General features: G+C 50.0%; 1 protein-coding gene and 1 pseudogene across 1 annotated transcript; one reads left to right on the top strand and one right to left on the bottom strand.

Moving 5' to 3' along the window:
* Window positions 1-1,325: 1,325 nt before the first annotated feature.
* Window positions 1,326-2,283, bottom strand: LOC136548610 (uncharacterized). Its single transcript, XM_066540073.1, has 3 exons — window positions 2,198-2,283; window positions 1,464-2,115; window positions 1,326-1,415 (listed from the first exon to the last, which is right to left on the bottom strand). The coding sequence occupies exons 1-3, from the start codon at window positions 2,281-2,283 to the stop codon at window positions 1,326-1,328; spliced, it is 828 nt and encodes a 275-aa protein (XP_066396170.1).
* Window positions 2,284-12,379: 10,096 nt separating this feature from the next.
* LOC136549775 (uncharacterized) lies at window positions 12,380-21,545 on the top strand (annotated as a pseudogene).
* The last annotated feature ends 119 nt before the right edge of the window (window positions 21,546-21,664 follow it).

Below are 21,664 nucleotides of genomic sequence, written 5' to 3'. Positions count from 1 at the left end.
GTCAAGGCTCAGAGCCTCCAGCATCGGCGGACGGCGGGAGAGGGACCACCTCATCTTCGAACAGCTTGGCCAGCACCGTGCCGGGGCCCTCCACCGCCTCTATCAGCTTCGCGACCACCTCGTCGGCCTCCTTGTCATCGTCAGGCAGGACGTAGCCATCGCTGATGGCCTGGAGGTCAACGACGATGTAGTGTGAGGCGATGACGGCCAGCGTGCGCTTGACACCTGTGTGCAGCGCTCCTCGAAGCCGCTCGTGCACTTGGCTGCTCAACACGATCAGACGGCTCCTAAGGGAGCTGCCTGACTGAACCCCCTCGACCTCTAGGGCCTCGCAGGCAGTACGGGTGGCACCTTTCAGTGCGTCATGCTCCCCGATCTCGGTCTCGAGCACCGCCTGCACAGCGATGGAAGCCTCGGCTGCCCGGGTGACCTCCGCCTCCAACTCTGCGCCACAGGAAAAGGAATGGGGTTAAGCGCAAAGGAAAATAAGCCAAATAGGGACAAAAGCCTATGGGACTCACCCTTGGCCTTCTGCTCCCAGTGTCGGGCCTCGACCCGAGAGGCCTCGGCTTTCTCCTTCCAGCGCTGGGCCTCGACCCGGGAAGCCTCGGCCTTCTCCTTCAGGTGCTGGGCCTCGACCCGAGTAGCCTCGGCTACCCTGGAAGCCTCGTTCCCTAGCTCTGCATCACACCAGGAAGTTAGGGGCCGAATACAAGAAAAACAAACTAAATAAGGGGAATGAGACTCACCCTCGGCCTTCCCCCTCTAGACCACAGCCTCGGTCCGAGAGGCCTCAGCCACCTTAAGGGCCTCATCCAAGGCACCTTTCGTTAGCTGGTGCGCACTCTGCTCCACCCCTAGCTGCCCAGCAAGGACCTTGCTCGAGGCCATGGCTTCTTCAGCCCAGGACCTAAAGGCATCCCGATCACCAGCCACGCGGGTCAGCTCCTCCTCCAACTCCTTGACCCGCGCCACCAGAGGGGCGACCTGCTCCTAGGCCATGGTCGCCTCGACCTTCGCATTAGCACAACAAAGGCGTAGGTCCTCCACCTCTATGCTCTGCACCGATAGGAGCTCGTTGGCACCGGCAAGAAGGCCCTTCTGCCGCTGGAGTTGGTCCCAGACGTCCATCTCCCACCGGAGAAAGACCGACTTCCTGAGGGACCGAGCCTCGAGCTCCTAGGGAAACAGAACAGGGGTCATTCACTACAAGAAAACTTAGAAAAAGACAACACCGCATGAGAAAAGAAAACGCGAACCGAGGTGACTCCGGGCAGATCGTCGGCTACCACAGACAACGCCGTCCATAGTGACTGCTTCGCCAGCTAGCGGTACTGCTCGAAGGTGTCCCAGCGCCTACCCTCGACCGCGTCCTCGAGGGCGAACAGAGGCTCCGCCTCAGGGTCATCCTGGCTCTGCCACAGGACACGCAGGAGATCCCACCCGTGAGGCTCAGGTCATACCTGCGCGAGGGCCGAGCTTCCCTCGCCCGAGGTCGGAACTAGCTGTTCCATAGCACCGGCCACCTCGGCTTCAACCATCTCCTGCACCCAAGAAGTATCATCGGAGGAGATCGGATGGACCTCCACCTCCCGGGCGCTCTCCCGCAACGACAGCGGGCCTTGAACCAAGGGTGCCACCGAGGCCTCTACCGCCTTCAACTCCACTTCCTGGGCCGATGGCCTCGCCGTGATCATGTCAGCCTCAGTGGTCTCGGGGGCTCTGGCCTCCGCCATCGTGGCCTCGGTGGTCGTAGGGGCTTCGGCGCCCACCGCTGTGGCCTCGGTGGTCTTAGGCGCCCCGGCCTCCGCCGCCTCGGCCTTAGAGACCCTAGGGGCCTCGACCTCGGTGGCCTTGGCAACTAAGGGCACCTCGGCCCCATCCAACTCACGGACCTCGCCCTCATGGGGCGGAGGCGCTCCCTCCCCCGTCTGTGTTGGGGCCACCTCGGTAGCCCCTCCTTGGGTGGCCAGCTCCTTCGGGTTAGCCCTCGCCGATGCCGCGCCACGTTGTAGGGCGGCTTGCACCTCCACCACCCAGTGGGCAATGGAGCCAGGGTTCACCTTGAGTGCCTTAAGGGGCGCCAAGGTTGGCACCTCCGTAGGTCGCTTCCGGCTAAGGACAAAACACTTATAGGGTCAGCACGAGACAAAAGAATGAACAGGAAACGCTGCGGCTCCACCAAAAATACGCTTACCTCGAGCGGGGCTGCAACCGCTTCGGCACAGCGACCCTCGTCTGCAAAGGTGGTGGTGGCGGTGGAGGCATGGCCTCTGTATCCATCGACGCCGACCGGTCCTCGATGGACCCTAGTGCCCCCTCGGTCCTCTACGGGGGCAATTGCGTCACCCCCACCGCCACCTGCTCCATCGCTATCGTCGAGCCCACCGGGCTGATGGCACGCTTTCCTAGTGCCCACACCTTGGGCGTGTCGGCCTCGGCCCCTAGGTGGGCGATTGTCGACCCCAGGGTAGCTCCTCCTCCCCCTGGAAGTGCTGGGCTGCTTGCCAACGCTGCGGGCACCGTCTCCCCGATGTCAGGGAGATGGTCCAGAGGACCCCGCCCCATCTTGCCCTCGTCATCTCCGTCTAAGGCATCCGTCGATAGCGATGGCGACGGGGACTCCTCCAATGGGAGACTATCCTTCCTTTGCTACCGGCGACGCTTATCTAGTTCCTCACGCGCGAGGATCTTCTTTGTGCACTTCGCCACCTTGGCGTCCTTCTGCCTTTTCTACGCCTCGGCGTGCACCCGGTTGACCGCCCGCCGCCTCGTGTCCTTGGGAACGGGCGGCGGGGAGGCTCGCACGTCCCTCATCCCCTGCTGGAATGGCAAACACGGGTAAGGGAACAAGAAACAATGAAAAACGGGGAGGCCTCGGGGGCTGCAGCGGCACGTGACTTACCAGCGAGAGGAACCCCCACGATGGGCGTATCGCGAAGGGGGTCAGGCCACCACCCCTCAGCTTTGCCTCCACCGTCTCCCTCACCCGGTGAAGAATTTCCTCGTCGAAAAGGGCGGAGGCAGAGATCCAGATGTCCTCGATCGGCTCATCTGGCCTCATCTCGAACAGGCGCTGCCACCGAGCCATCAGCGGCAGTACCCTCCGGTGGTGGAAGGCGGCCACAACCACAGCTGCAATAAGGCCACGGTCTCGTAGCCTCTCCAGCCCCTCCAGGAGCGGCTGCAGCTTGGGCTGATCCTCTCTCGGGACGCCATACTTCCACCTCTCCGGGCAGCTCCCCACGATCTACCCGGTGTAGGAGGGAAGTCCACCATCGTCATTATGAAGATAGAACCAGCTCGTGTACCATCGGCGATTGGTTGACGCGAGCTGGGCTGGTATGTAGAGGTGCTGATGGTCCTAGCGCACTTGGAGAGTGCAGCCACCGGCCCTCACCGCCTTCCTCATGCCCGACGTACCCGTTGGCTTGGTGGTGTGCCCCGCCCAGAAGAGGTGGAGCCACAGCTCCCAATGGGGAGCAATCCCCAGATACCCCTCGTAGACAGCAACGAGGATGGCCGCCTACGCGATGGAATTGGGGTTGAAGTTGTGGAGCTCCATGCCATAGTAGTGCGGGAGCGCCTGCATGAACTGGTCCGCTGGAAGGCTGAGGCCGCGCTCGTAAAAAGACACGAAGCTCACGATGTAACTGTTGCGAGGCCTCGGCTCTGGCTCACCCGACGGAGCGATCCACTCTGGCCTGTTGGGGTCGGTGACCGAACGAAGAAGCCCGTCGTCGACGAGCGACTGAAGCATCTCCATGGTGATGTCGGATGGACTCCAAGGGTCCGCCTTGATGACGACGATGTCGCCGACCATGAGTGTAGTGGAGGGTTCAACTACGGCGGTTGTCGACGAAATATGGTCGGCAGTCCACCGAGGGGGGTGCCCGTGGTGGTAGATTATCGGTAGGATGCGTGTAATCAGGAACCAGATGGTGACACAAGGCGCAGAGACAGCGATTTAGACAGGTTCGGGCCGTCTGGTCGACGTAATACCCTACGTCCTGTGTCTTTGGTGTATTGTATTGAGATGTATACAGATTAACCTCTATGGATCTGTCCTCTAGGGGACCCTTGCCCCTCCTTATATACTCTGAAGGGACAAGGTTACAAGTAAAGTATCCTATTTGGTACTATTACAATGTCTAGTACAACTTGTAGCCTTGCGATGTACAACTTGATCTTGCGGGCCGGGCTACCTCCGGTGGTGCGGCCCATGTATACCCATGAGGGTATAGGGGGTCTATCCCCCACAGCTAGTCCCCGAGCGCCTTGTATCCTTCGAGTAGCGCCGTCTTGAGCTTGCCAGAAGGATGTAAGGGGCTCAAGATAAAATTTGAAAAATATTTCCCCCGAAGTGTGCCCACTTGTATTTCTGAAAAGAAATGTAAGTGCGTCTTGAAGCGTAGCGTCTTTGATCATCAGATCGAGCACATTCACCGCAAGGTGAAGTGTGCCCACTTAGTCCCCGAGCCTGGTAGTAGGTGACGTAGTCCCGTGGTGCCAGGGTCTAAAAAGAATTCCCAGTTAAGTTGAGAACCTAATCGTCGTACAGGCGATACAAAATGCCCCGACAGGTGCATCGTACCGATGTAGTCCCCGAGCTTGCTGGAAGGTGAGGTATAAACCTTGTAGCAAGGTCTAAGTGCGAAAAAAATATCCCAGCTGTATGCGAGTTGCCAGTCGCATGTAGCCGAGACGCAAAGTCCCCGTGTGTAGGTCAAGAAAAGAGCGACGAAGTCCCCAAGCTGTGGTCGAAGAGTGATCGAGGCAGTCTCTGAGCACAGGTCGAGGGGCGAGCGACGAAGTCCCCAAGCTGTGGTCGGAGAGTTGTCGAGGCAGTCCCCGAGCACAGGTCAAGGAGCGAGCGACGAAGTCCCCGATGGCGATGAAATTTGGTCGGTGGCGATGAAGTTGTCCGGTCCTCGAGCTTTCCGACTTGTCGCACGACGATGGTCACGGTTGTCACAGCGCCGTTCTTCGCGGCAATCATCATTGCGACGTGGTCTGGTGATCGATGTGGTCGGAGCTCGACAGAGCCGCTCGGGACGTGGTCGGAGACTCGGACAGCTCACGATCGGCGATGGTGTAGATTTGTATGTGGTCTTCATATTTGGAGTCGGTGATGCTTTTCATCTTCTGCATGGAGTCGACGCGTAGTCTTGATCGGATCTTTTGAATCTGGTGGTAGTTCGTAGGGGCAGCTCTGTGCATGTATACGCACGTGTACGAGCACATGCAAGTCTCAGCTCAACAATTGATTAGCTTGTATGGAGCTTGCATTGCATGGCACTGTAGATGTGGCCTTTGCTTGCTGATGATCATCTCGCATGGACGTGCACATGTGGACTTGACGCAAGGGCATGTACATTGCCTCCAATAGCGACATGTCGCGACTTGATGGCAGCGCCGCTTGCGTGCAGTCTTGTTGAGATCCATTGGACGAAGATTCTGAGATTGGCCCTGTATGCGAGTCGTCAGTTGCATGTAGTTGAGACGCGAAATCCCCAAGCTGTGGTCGGAGAGTGGTCGAGGCAGTCCCCGAGCTCAGGTCGAGGAGCGAGCGATGAAGTCCCCAAGCTGTGGTCGGAGAGTGATCGAGGCAGTCCCCGAGCACGAAGTGGTCTGGCCAAAAGTCCCAGAGCACGGAGTGGTCTGGCGAGTCCCCGAGGGTCCCAGAGCACGGAGTGGTCTGGCGAGTCCCCGAGCACGAGGGTGGTCTGGCCAGAGTCCTCGAGCACCGTAGTGGTCTTGGCGAGCCCCGAAGCATGAGCTCGTTTGACCGAACTATGTTCCTGAAAAAATAAACACGGAGAGCGGTAGTACATGATGATGTACGAAATATATTGACCTCTCTGTAGGAGGTGAAGTAAACACTTGGTGATGAATTATACTTGGTGTAATATTCGAAAAATAACATTAGCTGTTTTTAGCCCTTTTGTTATGTAGCGGCGTAGCGCGATGTATTAACCTGTCCTGGAGAATGCGCCAGCTCTGGGCTGACCAACATCTCGTAGCGCGAGGTACGGAACGCTGCCGCGCGTAGAGTGCCAGTGTTACCAGGGAGCGACTACCGACTACCCATAGCGCAGAGGGCGGACTCTCATGCACGCGTGGGGTGGAGCCGGAGACAGTGCCGGCTCTGGGATTCTCAAGCAGGAAGGAAAACGTATCGGCGAACCGTTGTAAAAACTTATACATGTTTTGGATTGTATGTATGGAGAAAATTCGACACGGAGCGCACCCTTAGGGTGGTCGGCGGAGGTGTACGATGATCGAAGAAATTTTCAATTAAAAATAATACTTAGCTTTATTGACGATCGGTGGATGTAGTTGGCGTGTTGCGATGTTCGAGAGATGGCTTGACGTGGCTCGCTTGTGGCTCGGCGCGGCTCGCTCAACGGCTCGACGTGGCTCAACACGGCTCGTCGTGACTCGCTAGATAGCTTAACAGCTCGCTGTCTCCCTTGATGGCTCAACGAGCTATGTCTGGAGCACGATAGATACATGCATGCACATGCACGTGCAAGTATCCTAGACATTCGTAGTTAGCTTGCATGTACGTGTGCCCGCGGTGCTGATCTCAGCTCTTGAGCGTTGGCTCCGACTAGGCGTATCGCCGAGACATGTATCGAGCTTCTGATCCAATCTGGACTTGCGGCGATGGGCCCAGGCTGTTGGAGAATGTAGCCAGGGAGGCAACGAGTGCAGCGTCGTGCTAGTCGATGATGGAGATCCGTCAAGTCGACGATGGAGACCCGTTCCGATTATCATCTTGCATGTAGTAGATCGCGCATGATCTTTGCATGCTGACGTCATCTTGCATGATGCTGTAGATCGATTCTCACGTTCACAATCGGGCGATGAATTCATCGACCACCAGTCAAGCTCCGACTTGTGGATGGATTTGATGACGGCAGCCGCGCACGATGTTGAACGCCGCCACCGATTTGTCGTAGATGTTGTTGAAGGAGGCCGTCGCAGCAAGATGAGTTGCCGCAAACGACGTTGGTCTTGAGGTACGCCATCTGGTTCGCCATGGATCAGCAACTTGCTTGATGTTGGTTAATACAATGGTACATAACCATGTACGTATTAATTTCCGAACAATCATGCATATGTGCAAACTGATCCGTACGGTCGACCAGCTAGCTTTGCACGACCTCCTTGCTGGCTTGCCGTCGTTTGGCTGCTTGCTGCTAGATACGCCTGGTCGGAGTTCTAGCACCTGCCAGAAATATTTACGTAGATGTAGATATATCCAATATATATGCATAGAATAGTTAATTGAAATAGGAAACATGACTTAGCTTGTTCCATATTGATATACGTGACCCACACATGGGCATGCTTGCATGCAAGCCGAAGGATCGTTACTGTCCTTAACGAACTTGCGTGGTCTTTGGTCGACGTGGTCGGAGCTCGGCGGAGCTGTTCGGGACGTGGTCGACGTGAGCTCGGACGGCTCGCTCAGCGGCTCGATCGCTTTCGACATGGCTCGTCGGGTGGCTCGATGCGGTTCGCTCAGCGGCTCGATGGCTCTCGACGTGGCTCGCCGGGTGGCTCGATGTGGTCGGGCGACTTGTTGCATGGCGGTGTAGATCAGATCCGAATCGTAGTTGGTAGGAGCAACTCTGTGCATGTATATGCACGTACATGAGCACATGCAAATCCTTGTTTGCATGGCTGATGCATATTGCCTTCTCTGGTGATTGCTTGGAGCCTCCTGCACGTATGCAGAAACTTCGTCGTCAAGGCCTTTTCCAATCCGTGGCCTGGCCCCTTCCTTAGCCGCACGCTACGGAGACGTGTGGACCCAGGACTGAGTCTGATCTTGCATACTAGTCCGAGCTGGGCTCTCAGCCTGGTCATGGTGCTTGCCGATGACGCTTTTGATGATTTGTCCGAGTGCTTCACGAACAGGACGAGGCGATCGCACCGGGCCCTGGCGCTTTGCGTATCGAAGCACGCGAGAAGCTGAATCGTCGCAGACGATGACGATGAGGAAATTCCCGTACAGAATCGAAGGTCGATCCCCGAGAACGTAATATTGATCTTGAGGTACGCCATCTGGTCCGCCATGGAATTAGCGCGCACAACCCCTAAAAGGGGGCCCCTACCTGGCGCGCCACTGTTGACGAAATATGGTCGGCAGTCCACCGAGGGGGGGTGCCCGTGGTGGTAGATTATCGGTAGGATGCGTGTAATCAGGAACCAGATGGTGACACAAGGCGCAGAGACAGCGATTTAGACAGGTTCGGGCCGTCTGGTCGACGTAATACCCTACGTCCTATGTCTTTGGTGTATTGTATTGAGATGTATACAGATTAACCTCTATGGATCTGTCCTCTAGGGGACCCTTGCCCCTCCTTATATACTCTGAAGGGACAAGGTTACAAGTAAAGTATCCTATTTGGTACTATTACAATGTCTAGTACAACTTGTAGCCTTGCGATGTACAACTTGATCTTGCGGGCCGGGCTACCTCCGGTGGTGCGGCCCATGTATACCCATGAGGGTATAGGGGGTCTATCCCCCACAGCAGTGAGTCCCTCTCTCCCTCTCTCTCTCTGCCTCACCTCTCTCCTTCTTCCTCCCGAGGCTCTCTGCTCTAGCGATGGCTCAAAGGCGGCAAAGCTAATGCAGGCAAGGTAAGGAGGGGAGGGGCGAGGCTCATTGCGTATTTATGTAGGATGAAGGTGAAACGGACGAGCGACGAAATCGGGGAAGTTTCCCTCAGATCCGGCGTGGTTAATCCCGATCCGATTTTACCGCCCACGTGCCCACCCTTTCCTCATTAATCGTGGGAACAGTTACGTCCCATCCACTGACACCACGTCGCGTCCGACCGCTGCAGCGGTAGGCGTCATTCCGCCTCCCCGAGAAAATCGTCTCAAAAGGCGCGCCAGCCGTTGTCAAGCCGATGGGGGAGATATCCCCCACCCTATTCCTTTCAAACGAAGGAACTGGGCGCCGAGCCCATTACGGTCCAGGGGTTCGAAGGCTGGGCCCCTAAGGGTTTTGATAGCTGCCCTAGGGCAACAGAGTCAGGGACGACCGCGGGTGAGCCCACATGGGGCCGAGACCCAAGCAAGTGAAATGCTTGGGATGCCCTAGGTCATGTCCGAGACTGGCAGGGAGGTCTCCGAATGGGATCCCACCGTAGGGAGGCACCGAGCCACCGGGGCCCAGCGAACGGCCCTGGCACCCACTAGAAAAACCCTCTGGTACTCTTGGAGTACGTCTCTAGACCGCTAGCCAACCCCTAGCGAATGGGGCACGGGCCTCCACTCGGACTCACTCGATAACAGCTCACCGGAAGTGCCACCGCTCGCGCCCATCGAGGGTAGCTTGGCATATTCCACCCCTCCTTCCGAACAAAAAAAAAGCGCGAGGGTCATACGAAAAGCCAGGGGAACCCCTGATGGCCCTCTTGCTCCGTGCAGAGGCTAAGGGGCTCTTCCTGTAACCTTGCCGAGACCCAACGACCCAGGCTCGCATTCAAGGGGGCTCGGCAAAACAACCCCTCCTTCCGAGCGAAAAGGACACGCGAGGGTTGTTTAAAAAGCCAGAGGAACTCCTAACGGCCCTCTCGCTCCGTGCAGAGGCTAGGGAGCTCTTCATGTAGATATGCCAAGACCCTGCGACCTAGGCTCACACCCGAGGGGGGCTCGGCAAACAAACCCTCACATGCGAGGGGCGTACAAAAAGCCAGGGGAACTCCTGATCGCCCTCTTGCTCCGTGCAGAGGCTCGGGGGCTCTCCCTGCAATTTTGCTGAGACCCAGCGACCCAGGCTCGCACATGAGTGGGCTCGACAAAAAACCCCTCCGTCTAAACGAAAAGGATGTGCGAGGGTCAAACAAAAAAGTCGGGGGGACCTCTAACCGCCCTCTCGCTCCGTGCGGAGGCTCGGGGGCTCCTCCTGCACCCAAGACAAAGACAAGCGACCCAAGCCCGCACTTAAAACTCGAGAAAAACACGATAAAGGGCATCGAGCCCGTTACGGTCCAGGGGTTCGAAGGCTGGGCCCCTAAGGGTTTCGATAGCCGCCCTAGGGCAACAGAGTCAGGGACGACTATGGGCGAGCTCATACGGGGCCAAGGCCCAAGCAAGCAAAATGCTTGGGACGCCCTAAGTCATATCCGAGACCGGCAAGGAGGTCTCAGAATGGGATCCCACCGTAGGGAGGCACCGAGCCATCGGGGCCCAGCGAACGGCCCCAGCACCCACTAGAAAAACCCTCTGGTACTCTTGGAGTGCGTCTCTAGACCGCTAGCCGACCCCTAGCGAATGGGGCATGGGCCTCCACTCGGACTTACCCGATAACAGCTCATTGGAAGTGTCACCGCTCGTGCCCACCAAGGGTAGCCTAGCATATTCCACCCCTCCTTTCGAGCGAAAAGGAAGCATGAGGGTCGCACAAAAAGTCAGGAGGACTCCTGATCGCCCTCTCGCTCTGTGTAGAGGCACGGGGGTTCTTCCTACAATCTTGCCGAGACCCCGCGACCCAAACTTGCACTTATGGGCTCGGTAGATACGATAACATCCCTCGGTCAACATGAGAAAAAGACCCTAGAGGAATGAATCCACTCCCCTAGGGCCTCAGGGGCTACACCCGGCGGGTGCGCTCGCGCGCACCCACCGAGGCCTAAAAGTATGAAACACTATTTCGCCAGGAGCTACCGCAAGTCAAGCCTCGTCAAAACCTCAAGAAGAGCACTCACACTCTCCCTGAGGCTCGAGGGCTACTGTCGGGTACCATAGAATAGGTTACCCCGAGTGTATACCAAAAGAATCACTTAAACCCCATAAAAAACAAAGCCAAAGGGTAAACCATTTGTTAAACCCCGGCCTTGTCCGAGCTCACAGGCTCTCCACCTCGCTCCTGGCCTCGCGCGGGAGGTCTCGGCGGCCTACCAAACCTCCGCCTCACGCGAGGCCTTGCATAGGGGGCCTCGACGGAGAACCGATTTTCCGTCTCGCCTGAGGCCCCACGCGTAAAGCCTCGGACGAGATGTCGATTCTCCATCTCGCTCGAAGCCGGCTCAGCAATAATCCGTCGCTTCTACCTCGACCGGGCTCCCCGACAGAGCATCACGTCCTATTAATGCGTCAACCACTTCCGCAATCTCAGCCGGACGACGGCTCGACACCATAGAGTGGCCGACGGGACAAGGAGTCGCATCAACGCCATATCGACTAGGACAGGGCGCAGCTGGGATTACCGACCACTGTGTTCTGGTGCTGTGCCCACGATCAGCGCCTACACTACACTATGCCATGTAACCCCCACCCCGGAGACAACATGACATGGGGAGTCTAGTCCGAGTCATCATAGCCTCAGAATCAACGTACGAGATCAACTGTTCCCTCCAAGCCTCGGCAATCTACTTCAGAGGCGACAACCCCGGGATTCATGTCCGCCGAGCCTCCCACGATGGTTTAGCCTCGGCACCAACTGAGCCTCGGCTTCTCGTGCAGTCAACACACAGTGACCCGCACACCGACCGCCATGCCCGCTTCGAGGTAACCTTGGAGCTCCCACGACGCACAGGATCGGATGTGACCGGCGCGTCGCACCAGTACTTCAAGGACGGGACCACTCCATCGCCCACGCCACCACAGTAACAGGCTACAGGCTCGGACATGCCGCCTCCGTCCGCACAACGCCGTGTAGCTAGCGAATGTATCACCCTAGTCCCCCCTTCAACTATAAAAGGGAGGGACCTGGGCCGTTTCTAGGGAGAGACATGGATGATTAGGTTTACGCCCACGCAACGGACTCACGCATAAACGCACAGACGAATGCTCGAGCTTCTCCGCTGCCTGAGATCAACATCTCAAGCAATCCACGCCGCCCCACGTAGAGACCTGGGACTAGCTCCCTCTCTCGCCCGGCTTGTAACCCCCTACTACGAGCGCTTCGGTACAAGGAATACAAAATCGATCTCCCCAAACTGGACATAAGGTGCTCATTACCCGAACCAGTATAAACCTTATGTCTCTTTGCATCACCATACGGGATTGGGAATACGCAGTACAAATTTACTAGTTGGTTGAGGCCCCGCCGGTCCGAAACACCGACACTTTCCGTTTATGTTTCTTTTTCGTTTTGGTTTATTACTAGTCCGTATTTCCATTTCTATTTCATTTTTTTTGGTTTAGGTACGTACGTCAAAAAATCAGAAAACCTAGGGACGGACCAAAATAAGCGTATTTTATATAGTAGGAATAAAAAAAAGTTGAAAAAACACTTCGCTCTTTTATAATATTATATATATTATAGTCAGAGAGTAGAGATATCTTTATAAAAAACTATATACGTAGAAAACTAAAAATTACATGTAATTTGAAAAAGATGGAGTAGCAAATTGAAAAAAAATCCATCTGGAGCCCAACCGTCCTCCACCTCCCTCGTTTCCGTCTCCCTCCTCGCGTTCCTCTGTTCCGTTCGCCGCCGCCGCCGCATCCGTCACCTCCACACCGCATGCGCTTGCTCTCTCCCTCCCTCCCTGCCTGCGACGACTAGGTGGGGGTACCGCCGCCGCCGCCCTACGCCAGGTGCCGAGGCCTTCGCCTATCTCTTCGCCGGCGAAGAGCGCCCACCATGTATTCCCCCCCCCCCCCCCCCCCTCTCTCTTTCCTGTCTGCTGTGCGAAACTGAAATTGAGTTCTCAAACTCTAACCTCAAGCTATTTGTTTGTTTGATGCCTACTAACTTCTAACTTTTTCCAAAAATTATTGGGTGTACATGTGTACACCCATGTCCCTTCACTAGATCCGCCCCCGTGTCAGAACAGAACTGTTACCTACAGAAGGCTACACTGGCCTGCTTATCCTCCACAATTTCCTATTATTTTAAAAAAAGGCATTATCTGGATTATTAGGGCTACACTGGCCTGCATGGTACATTCTCTGATATTGAAGCTTAGGTCATCTTCATCCTTAACAATGAAATGGTATTGATGATATTTCTTTGATAGTTTGATATTGTATTGTGTCTATGGTGCAATCGTTTTGTTTTTTAGATTAGATTTAGATGTTTTGGCTTAAAGTTAGCTTACTTCAAAACTTCATATTTTCGAAATATAGATGAGTGTGTTATGCCTGACATCTGCTATAAAGAGTCACTTTAAACACGTTGCAACTATGTTATTGCTATATGCCAATAAAACATATCCATGTGGGTGCTAAGTGTAATCCAAGTTTTGATCTTACATGGGTGTTTGTTCATATCCTTGTGTTATGCAATAGTTTTACTGACTTGCCATTGCATGCTAATGTTTTTTTTTCTTGCAAAGTGTAACACATTGTATTGATCCTAACACAACTTTTTACACTTTATGGATGACAGGTTGTAGGAATCCTACTGTCTTGATTAAATCACTATCGCATCATCTAATATGGAAGTTGATGACGACGTGGAGGAGGATGACATAGATTTTAACCCTTTCCTTAGGGAAGGATCTCCGTCTGAGACCTCATCAAACCTTACCTCAGAAGCAGAATGCGAGGAACATAGTTCTGAAAATCGACCAAGTAGTCAGACATATCTGCAGAATACTGTAGTTAATGAAAATATAAGTGACAGTGCACTTCCTCAAAATAGATTGTCCTCTCAAGATGTTGTCAATGAAATATTTCCAGAAGAAACGTCTACCCAGGTTAATCTTGAGAATGATGAAGGCCGCTTGAATGGATTGGAAAAAGATGTTTTAGCAAGCGAAGCTGCTTGCTCTCCAACAGTGCAAAACCCTCACCACCTATCTCTCGAAATTAGTGAGGAAGATGCAATTTGCAGACGGACGAGAGCAAGATACTCACTAGAAAACTATTCACTTGAGGAATTGGAGACCTTTCTCCAGGAATCAGATGACGATAGTGGTCTGCAAAATGTTGATGAAGAAGAGGAATACCGCAAGTTTCTTGCTGCTGTCCTGTCTGGTGTAGGCAATGACACACAGGCACTCCAGGGGGACGATAACCAAGATGAAGATGATAATGATGCAGACTTTGAGCTCGAGATTGAGGAGGCCCTAGAAAGTGATGGTGATGAAAATGTTGAGAACTATGACGACACAAATCATAGAAAAGAGAAAGATGGCCGTAGGCCTCAGACTAGGCAGAGGCGGCCATTAACCGAGTTGTCTGGGGCTGGTAGCTATCGTCAGGAATCCAATAAAACTCATTTAAGACCAATTGTGCCATATATTCCATCTGCATTGGTGACTCCTGCACATGCTTTTGGATGGCAATATGCTACCCAGAATGCCCTTTTCCCTTCATCCTTGAATTCACTAACGCGTGCACCTTTAGCATGTGGATTTACTGATCAGCAGCTCGGGCAACTGCATGTGTTGATATATGAGCATGTTCAGCTCCTTATCCAAACATTTTCCCTATGTGTTCTTGATTCGTCTAGACAAGATGTGGCTAATAATGTCAAAAAGATGATAGTTGAGTTGGTTGGTGCTCGTGATCAAGCATTGGCTAGGAGTGCTCCTCAACGGCATATCTTCTTTGAATCCAATCATCTCTCGTCTAGTTTTGTTTCTTCTGAAAATTCGGAATGCCAATGGATTCCGTTAATCAAGAGTCCGATTATATCCATCCTTGATGTCGCACCGCTTGAGTTGGCCCTCGACTATTTAAGTGATGTTGCAACTGGTAAGTTCAAGATTGGTACATGGGGCAATTTTTTATACTTCACTTATTTGTTGTCACCACTTGATTTGTGACTTTGCTTTCATATTGAGATTACAGCTGTCGTGAAGTATAGAAAAAGTCATGTGGATGGCACTGCTGACAAAACCCGCAGGAAAGAGCCCCTGTTTCCTTCACCAGTGATTAACAGTTGCAAAGAAGTGAATAATGTTTCTCAAGATAGATCAACTAGTGTGCCTACAGCATCATCTCCTTCATCTGGGCAGTTGAAGCAGAAGAAATCGTTGGCTGCTACCCTGCTTGAGAATATTAAAAAGGATACAGTTGCTCTTGTTCCTGCTGGCATTGCAAGATTAGCACAGAGGTTCTTTTCACTTTTCAATTTTGCACTCTTTCCTCATAAGTCACCTCCTTCAGCTATGGCCAGTAGAGTGCTTTTCACTGATGCAGAGGACAGGTGTGTTTTACATCTTCTCCAAGATTTCTTTTGAAAGTTGTGCATGCTTCCGTGCCTTCTTGACTAAAAAACAAAGAAAATCAAGAAATCTGAATACTTAATTTTTGTTGGGCTGCATACTATTTTTGTTTCTGTATTAGTGGTGTTGGTTTATGCAAATTGTGTGTTAACTTCCTCATCAGCTGTATCACAGCTATTCCATTCATCCTTTTTTTCAACTTTCCTCAAGACCGCCTCCTTTTGTATGGTTAATTGTATCATGGTTGCTTCGTTGTTATTACCACTTGCCTAAAGGACATCATGTAATGCCCTCCTCAAGTGTATAGTTGATATGATGCTTGTCACTTCTTTACACAGTTAATTTTATAGTATATTATCTGCTTGCAGATTATTAGCTCTAGGAATTCTGGAATATAACAATGACTGGGCAGCAATACAAAAGCGCTTTCTTCCTTGTAAATCAAAGCATCAGGTATTTTTTCGTTACTCCTTTTGATTGCAAAATTTGTTTCAAGATCCAAAAGTTCTTTAATTTCTTTTTATGATTTGTCAGGCATAAATCAGTAGTTCTTTTTATCATCTATTTAGTGAAGATTGACATGGCATGAAATAGTTTATTTTAATCTTAATCTTGTCATGTGGGGCAAGTCCTTCACAAGGTGCAGCAAGGGGCTAGCAACCACATCAGGCAACAGCAGTGGCTGTTCATGCCAAACAGGCAGGTCTAGGACTTAGCTAGGAAGGTTAGCAATTTGAGAGATTTAAGGAATAAGAGAGCAAATTTAGGAGTTTGTTTGAGAGCTGGCCGGAGGCCTATCTAAGCCACTCGACCAAACAGAATCAATCAAGAATGAATTAGCCTAATCTCTATCTCCTCTTCTTCAACAAAATAGGGAGCCGAGGGGAAAACCTTGCTCCAACCTTGGCCGAGACTACGATCTCGAGGCTCACTGCCCACACCTCCATTGCCGCCGTACCGCAAACACAGCAGCCATAACAATCTAACAATTTTTTTTTGAGAGTAATGAAGGACATGAAATGGCTTCAAGGAATCAGTATTAGAAAGAGGAGTTGTTTTGACTGTATTGACATGGCAATGACATTTTTGACCTTGCTGGCATTACTCGTGGCCTAAAGTTGATGTCTGTTCTCAGTACTGCCAAAGCAGGCTCAATAAAGATTCTGAAGTCTGAGCATTTTATTGTCACAAAGGTCTGTTGTCAATTTAGTTTGCTTTCCTTTTGATCGCACAAGCAAGTAAGCTTGGATTTTTCTCCATCTAATTTTCTTAATGAAATTTAAAGCAGCTCTCCTGCTCATTCGGGGTGGGGGATCCTTTCTATAATGCCTATTGGTTGTCTTATAAATTGGTAGTTGCTCATGGTATTTGAGAATTCCTTGTTCTGGACTTGGGTATTATGCCTGCTGAATGAAATATTTCTTTGGTGCAGATATTTGTGAGACAAAAGAATCGTAGCTCCTCCAAAGCTCCTGATAATCCAGTTAAGGTAAATGTTTTCCCCTTCATTTACTGTAAGATAAGATGCTGAATTGATTTTCATGTGCCTTTTAGGGTTCAACATTATGGTCAAGGTGTCCATTGAGTTGCATAGTAGTGTTATCAGATTAGCAGTTCATGCTAACAATAGCAGTATGTTGTTCTCATTCTATATTGTGTAGTATTGAAGTTCTGGTTTTGAACTGGTCTTTAAACAATGAAGAGAGTGCTTTATAAAATCCTGTATTGTGTAGGTAGCGAAGTTTCTGCCGCAGCACTTACACTGTTGATAATTTTTATCTATCTCATTTTGATGTCTATCATTTTGCTTATGTGCCAACAAAATAGTAGTATGTTATTTAAATTTCTTGACAAGATTTGTGGACAATATCACCTTTATTTAATAACTTACTCAGTAGCAAACTGGAGAGATGGTTTTTTACTACTCTCTTAGTGGCACATGTTGCTCTGCTTGTGCGTGGCGCTATATTATTCAACCTCTGGCTACTAGATTTTTTCAAAGAGTAAGTATATATGTTGTGAAAGAGTTTGTCTGCGTGTTGCCTTGTTCTGACACTGATTTGGGTTGGGTTGATTTGGCCATGTTGTGTATTATCACTCTTAGATCTCTTCCCGCCCTAAATTCCTTAACTCTTTGCCAAAAGAGATGGGGAAAAGAACCTCCTTTTCTTACGCTTCTCTTTCTCAGAGAGATGGTGAACTTGCCCTACTGAAGCTGTGAATGATAACATGGGGGGGGGGGGGGGGGGGGGGGGGGGGTGTACACCACAAGAATCTCTAAAGATTATGGAGACAAAGATTACGAGAATTGGAATTGCGCAACCGAAAGTAATGGCACAACGAGCTGCCAAAGAGCTTACTTGAGCTTTAACCGTGAAAACTAGACTAAGCAATAAAGTACCTCGTATTTTCCCTTCTGCTTCTGGCTGTCTCGCAATACCTTCTACAGCCTGTCCTGCAGCAGTACCTTGACCAACTCCGGGCCCAATAGAAGCAAGCCCTACGGCCAATCCAGCAGCAATAACGGAAGCAGCAGCAATTAGTGGATTCATGGTGAGTTCCTCGTGTCAAAAAAATGACAGATAGGAAGGAGGGCAGGATCAGAGATAGATATTCTAGCTGTAAGCGGAATGGGCATGATAAAATACAAGGAGGTCTTTCGAGAAAACATTCCATTATACGGGATGGGATCTAGCTCTAGACAGAATTCTTGAAGTGCCATTGGTGAAGGCAAGGCCAGTGAGACTACTATACGCGTTTTCCGAGGAGCAACATGAGACTTGATTTTCCTCTGGCTACTAAGATGTTTCAGTTCGCTAGGTAGTTGGCAGAACAAAGGAAACAGGAATGAGAGATTAGATAAAAATCTAAGTACCGAGAGGAAAGAATATCTGTCTCTAGAACGATAGAGTTCCCTCCCCGAGAGGTAAACTCTATCTCAAATCACACAACCCATACCTAACTCCTGTTTAGAAACCTGTGCTTGCCAGCTTATCCTTTTTAGAAATATGCCTATAGCAGGGAAATGGGATTAATGCTATCTGGTTACGGCAAATAGCCTACTTCCGGTACAGCACACGTCCGAAGGAATCAATGTTGGACTTACCGGATCGTTAGCCATTCATGCGAGAATTGATCACTGGTGGGGATCTATAGAGAGTCCGTTTTATGAAATATCTGAGAAAGCAAAAGAAAAAAAAAGAGAGGTAGCTTTATTTATCACCAAATAGAGATGAAATATTATAGGATAGCAGCAGGAAATTCTTTGTCCTTGAATCGTGTATTATCATGGTCAATCATCAGGATATGATAGATTTTGAGCTCATGACTGCTATCAGCAAAACCCAACATAAGCTTCAAAATAACTATATTCTTATCTGAATTAATGCAGGATGTGCGCCATATGAAGACATCTCCACTTGACAGTCGAGGAGAAAGAATGTATCCAGGAGGTGATATCTTGTGACTGCATGCTATCTTCAATTTTCCATGCTTGATTTGTGTCGCTTAGTTTCTTCCATACTGTGATTTCAGGGGCTGAGGATATTCAAAAACGACTGGACATCAGTTTGGAGGTTTGTAGTGCCACATAGAGATCCTTCACTGCTCCAACGTCAATGGAGAGTTGCAAGTGGAGTCCAGAAATCTTACACTAAAAGTGATGCTGAAAAAGAAAGAAGGCGAACATATGAAGCAAAGAGGAGAAAGCTTAGAGCATCCATGCCCGATTCACACTGTGGACAAGAGGTTAGTATGTTTCTTTAACTTAGTATATCCAAATAGTATCTTAATCTCCATCTAAAGTGATCTCATTAAGCATAATTTTTGTATGCTTTCATCACAGGCTGATAACAATGCTTCTGAAGATGTTGAAAATGATGATGATTCATATGTCAATGAAGCATTTTTGGAAGACACAGATAGTAGGAGCATGAACATGATGCCTTGTCAACTGTCCTTATCAAAACATGCTGGAAATAGCATGATGATACAGTCAGGCACAGGCTGTCGATGAAGAATGTGGTGCTACATGTGGTTACATTGAACCGCAGAAAGGAAGTTGTGCGAAACTTGATCTAACCACCTCATATATACCTTTTATGTACTGCCCTTCTGATGGCCCATCATATTTGAGAACACCTTCCACTGCAGCTCCAGTGGTATCATGTGGATCTCTGGACCAACTGCCGGCTTCCAAATTGAGTAAAGAGAAAGGTGGTTGTGTGGTCAAGTTGGCTCCAGACTTGCCTCCTGTGAACCTTCCACCTTCTGTCCGTGTCCTATCTCAGGTGGCATTTCATCCGAACGCAACACACTTTCATGGCACCTCGGATCATGCAGCAAAGAATATGTATCCTGTGCCACCTCTGGCCTTTACAGAAAGTGCTTATAGACAGCTAAATCTGTTCCCTGGTCACAGAGCTAATTCTAGATTGCAGCAGAATGAGATCTCTAATGATAATGCTACGGAGGATGGTGCTGAGCAAGATTTGCAGATGCATCCTTTACTGTTTCAGTATTCTCAAGATGTGGTTTCGTCATATAGTCACCCGGTTCAAAATCTTATTAATCAGTCAAGAAAATATGATCTTTTCCCCTTTGAGAAACTTCGAGTTGAGAGAAGTAACAACCAGACTACAGGTTCCACCGAAAATGGTACTGTAAATGCTAACACTATCGACTTCCATCCTCTCTTGCAAAGAATGGAAGTTGATGTGCATAATGAAGTAGCAGAATATGATAGTAACCTTGATTACCATCAGTCTGATAATAACATGAGCGAAGTCCCAGTAGATGACCAGTCAACAGCTGGGCAAGCATCCACAAGCCCTTCTGAGAGGGAGACAAGTATTGACTTGAACATTCATTTATGTTCTCCAACGGCAATAAAAGATTCAAATGACTTCAGAAGTAGTTTTAGCAGATCAAATGTTCAAGATGAAGTTTCTAGGAAGGACAAATCAAGTGTTCCAGAGCTCGAGGTTATAAATTCCTATTTTCATCATTGTATTCAAGAACCTAATGAAGAATCAATGCAAGGAATTGTAATGGAGCAAGAAGAATTAAGTGATTCCGAGGAAGATAGCCAGCATGTTGAGTTTGAATGTGAGGAAATGGATGATTCTGAAGAGGAGCAAGTTGAGGGTCCAGAAGCCTCTCCAATTCAAAATAAGGTGATATTTGTAGATATGCCTGTTAGTATTATAATGTTTCAGTTCATGATCCTAGTATAGCACTGTATTATCATCTTAAAAAATGGCATGGCATTGGAAAAGATGTTCTATTTTTTGTATTGCTGTGTTCTTCTTTAACATGCCAGGAATATGAGCATACATGATTGATTTTGCTTTCTTGGTCATACTTAATTTGTCAGAAATTTTCTTCTCTGTTTATTACTCTTTTATTTCAGTTTTCTCTTTTTCTTCTGATTTTGTATATGTTTAAATATTTCTTGTTCAGGGTATCTCAGCATCAGTTGTTTTTGGGGAATTTCATGTTAGTAGTGACCAGAGTCAAATCCAGCAAGAATCTGTTCAAAAGGATAAACAGGGTGCAAGCTCGATGCAGAAAACACAAGTTCCTTCTCGGTCAGTGAGGGCTAAGCTGAAGCCGGAAACTAAGCGCACAGGATCTAGGACGAGCCAACGCTCCTCCACTTCTCGCATAGCTGAAACTAGCCGGAGCAAAACCAGAAGTTATAAAGTGCCACAGGGACAGTCAAGTGCTGAACGCAAGCCCAATGATTCAAGAACTCGAAAAACTCCGGCCCCAAGATGAAGGCCAATTTAGCATTTTATTCCTGTGCTTGCATGTGCCATAGGCAGAATGGCTCAGCTCAATCTGTTGTCACTCCGTTGTTGAGTTGATTATCATCAACGACTATGCAGCGCATGCGACCAAACGAATCTCTGTGTTCATTTAGCTTGAATTGTCATGTGAAAATAGCAGCGAGAGGAATGTACCAAATCTATGGATTTCTCCAGGTGGATAGCAAGACTGAAGTGCTGATCTTGGCCCAGTATCTGGAACATATGTTTACAGATCATCAAATTGTTGGTGACTGAGAAAGCATTCCCATGGAATAAGGTTCGAAACAGCCATGAGACGAATTCCTGGGATTGACTTCGGAGTTTTGTACCTTGACGTCCTCAAAGATTAATTGTAATGTGCCTTGTAATTTCAACCAAACAGGTTAGTTGCTGTATTCATCGTGTGTACTGTGAATAGAGAAATGTATCCAGGCCTGATACCTTGTTTTTTTTTGTGTGTGTTGACCGTTGATAGAGTCCCAGCTTGACAATGCTCGAACCTCGAGGGAATTAGACTACATATATGGATTGATCCTACATCCTAGGAGTAAAACAAATTTACAATCTTAACATTCAAGATTGTACTCCCTTTGTCTCAAATTATAGATCATTTTGGCTTTTCTAGGTGAAGGGCGGGCTGTGACTGGAAGGTTCTGGGTTTGAGTCGTGGTCTTCTCGTATTGCGTAGGCGAGGGTAACACTCTTC

Source organism: Miscanthus floridulus, chromosome 4 (genome assembly GCF_019320115.1).
Source record: "Miscanthus floridulus cultivar M001 chromosome 4, ASM1932011v1, whole genome shotgun sequence".
Lineage (NCBI taxonomy): Eukaryota > Viridiplantae > Streptophyta > Magnoliopsida > Poales > Poaceae > Miscanthus > Miscanthus floridulus.
This window is presented reverse-complemented; position numbering and strand designations above follow the sequence as displayed.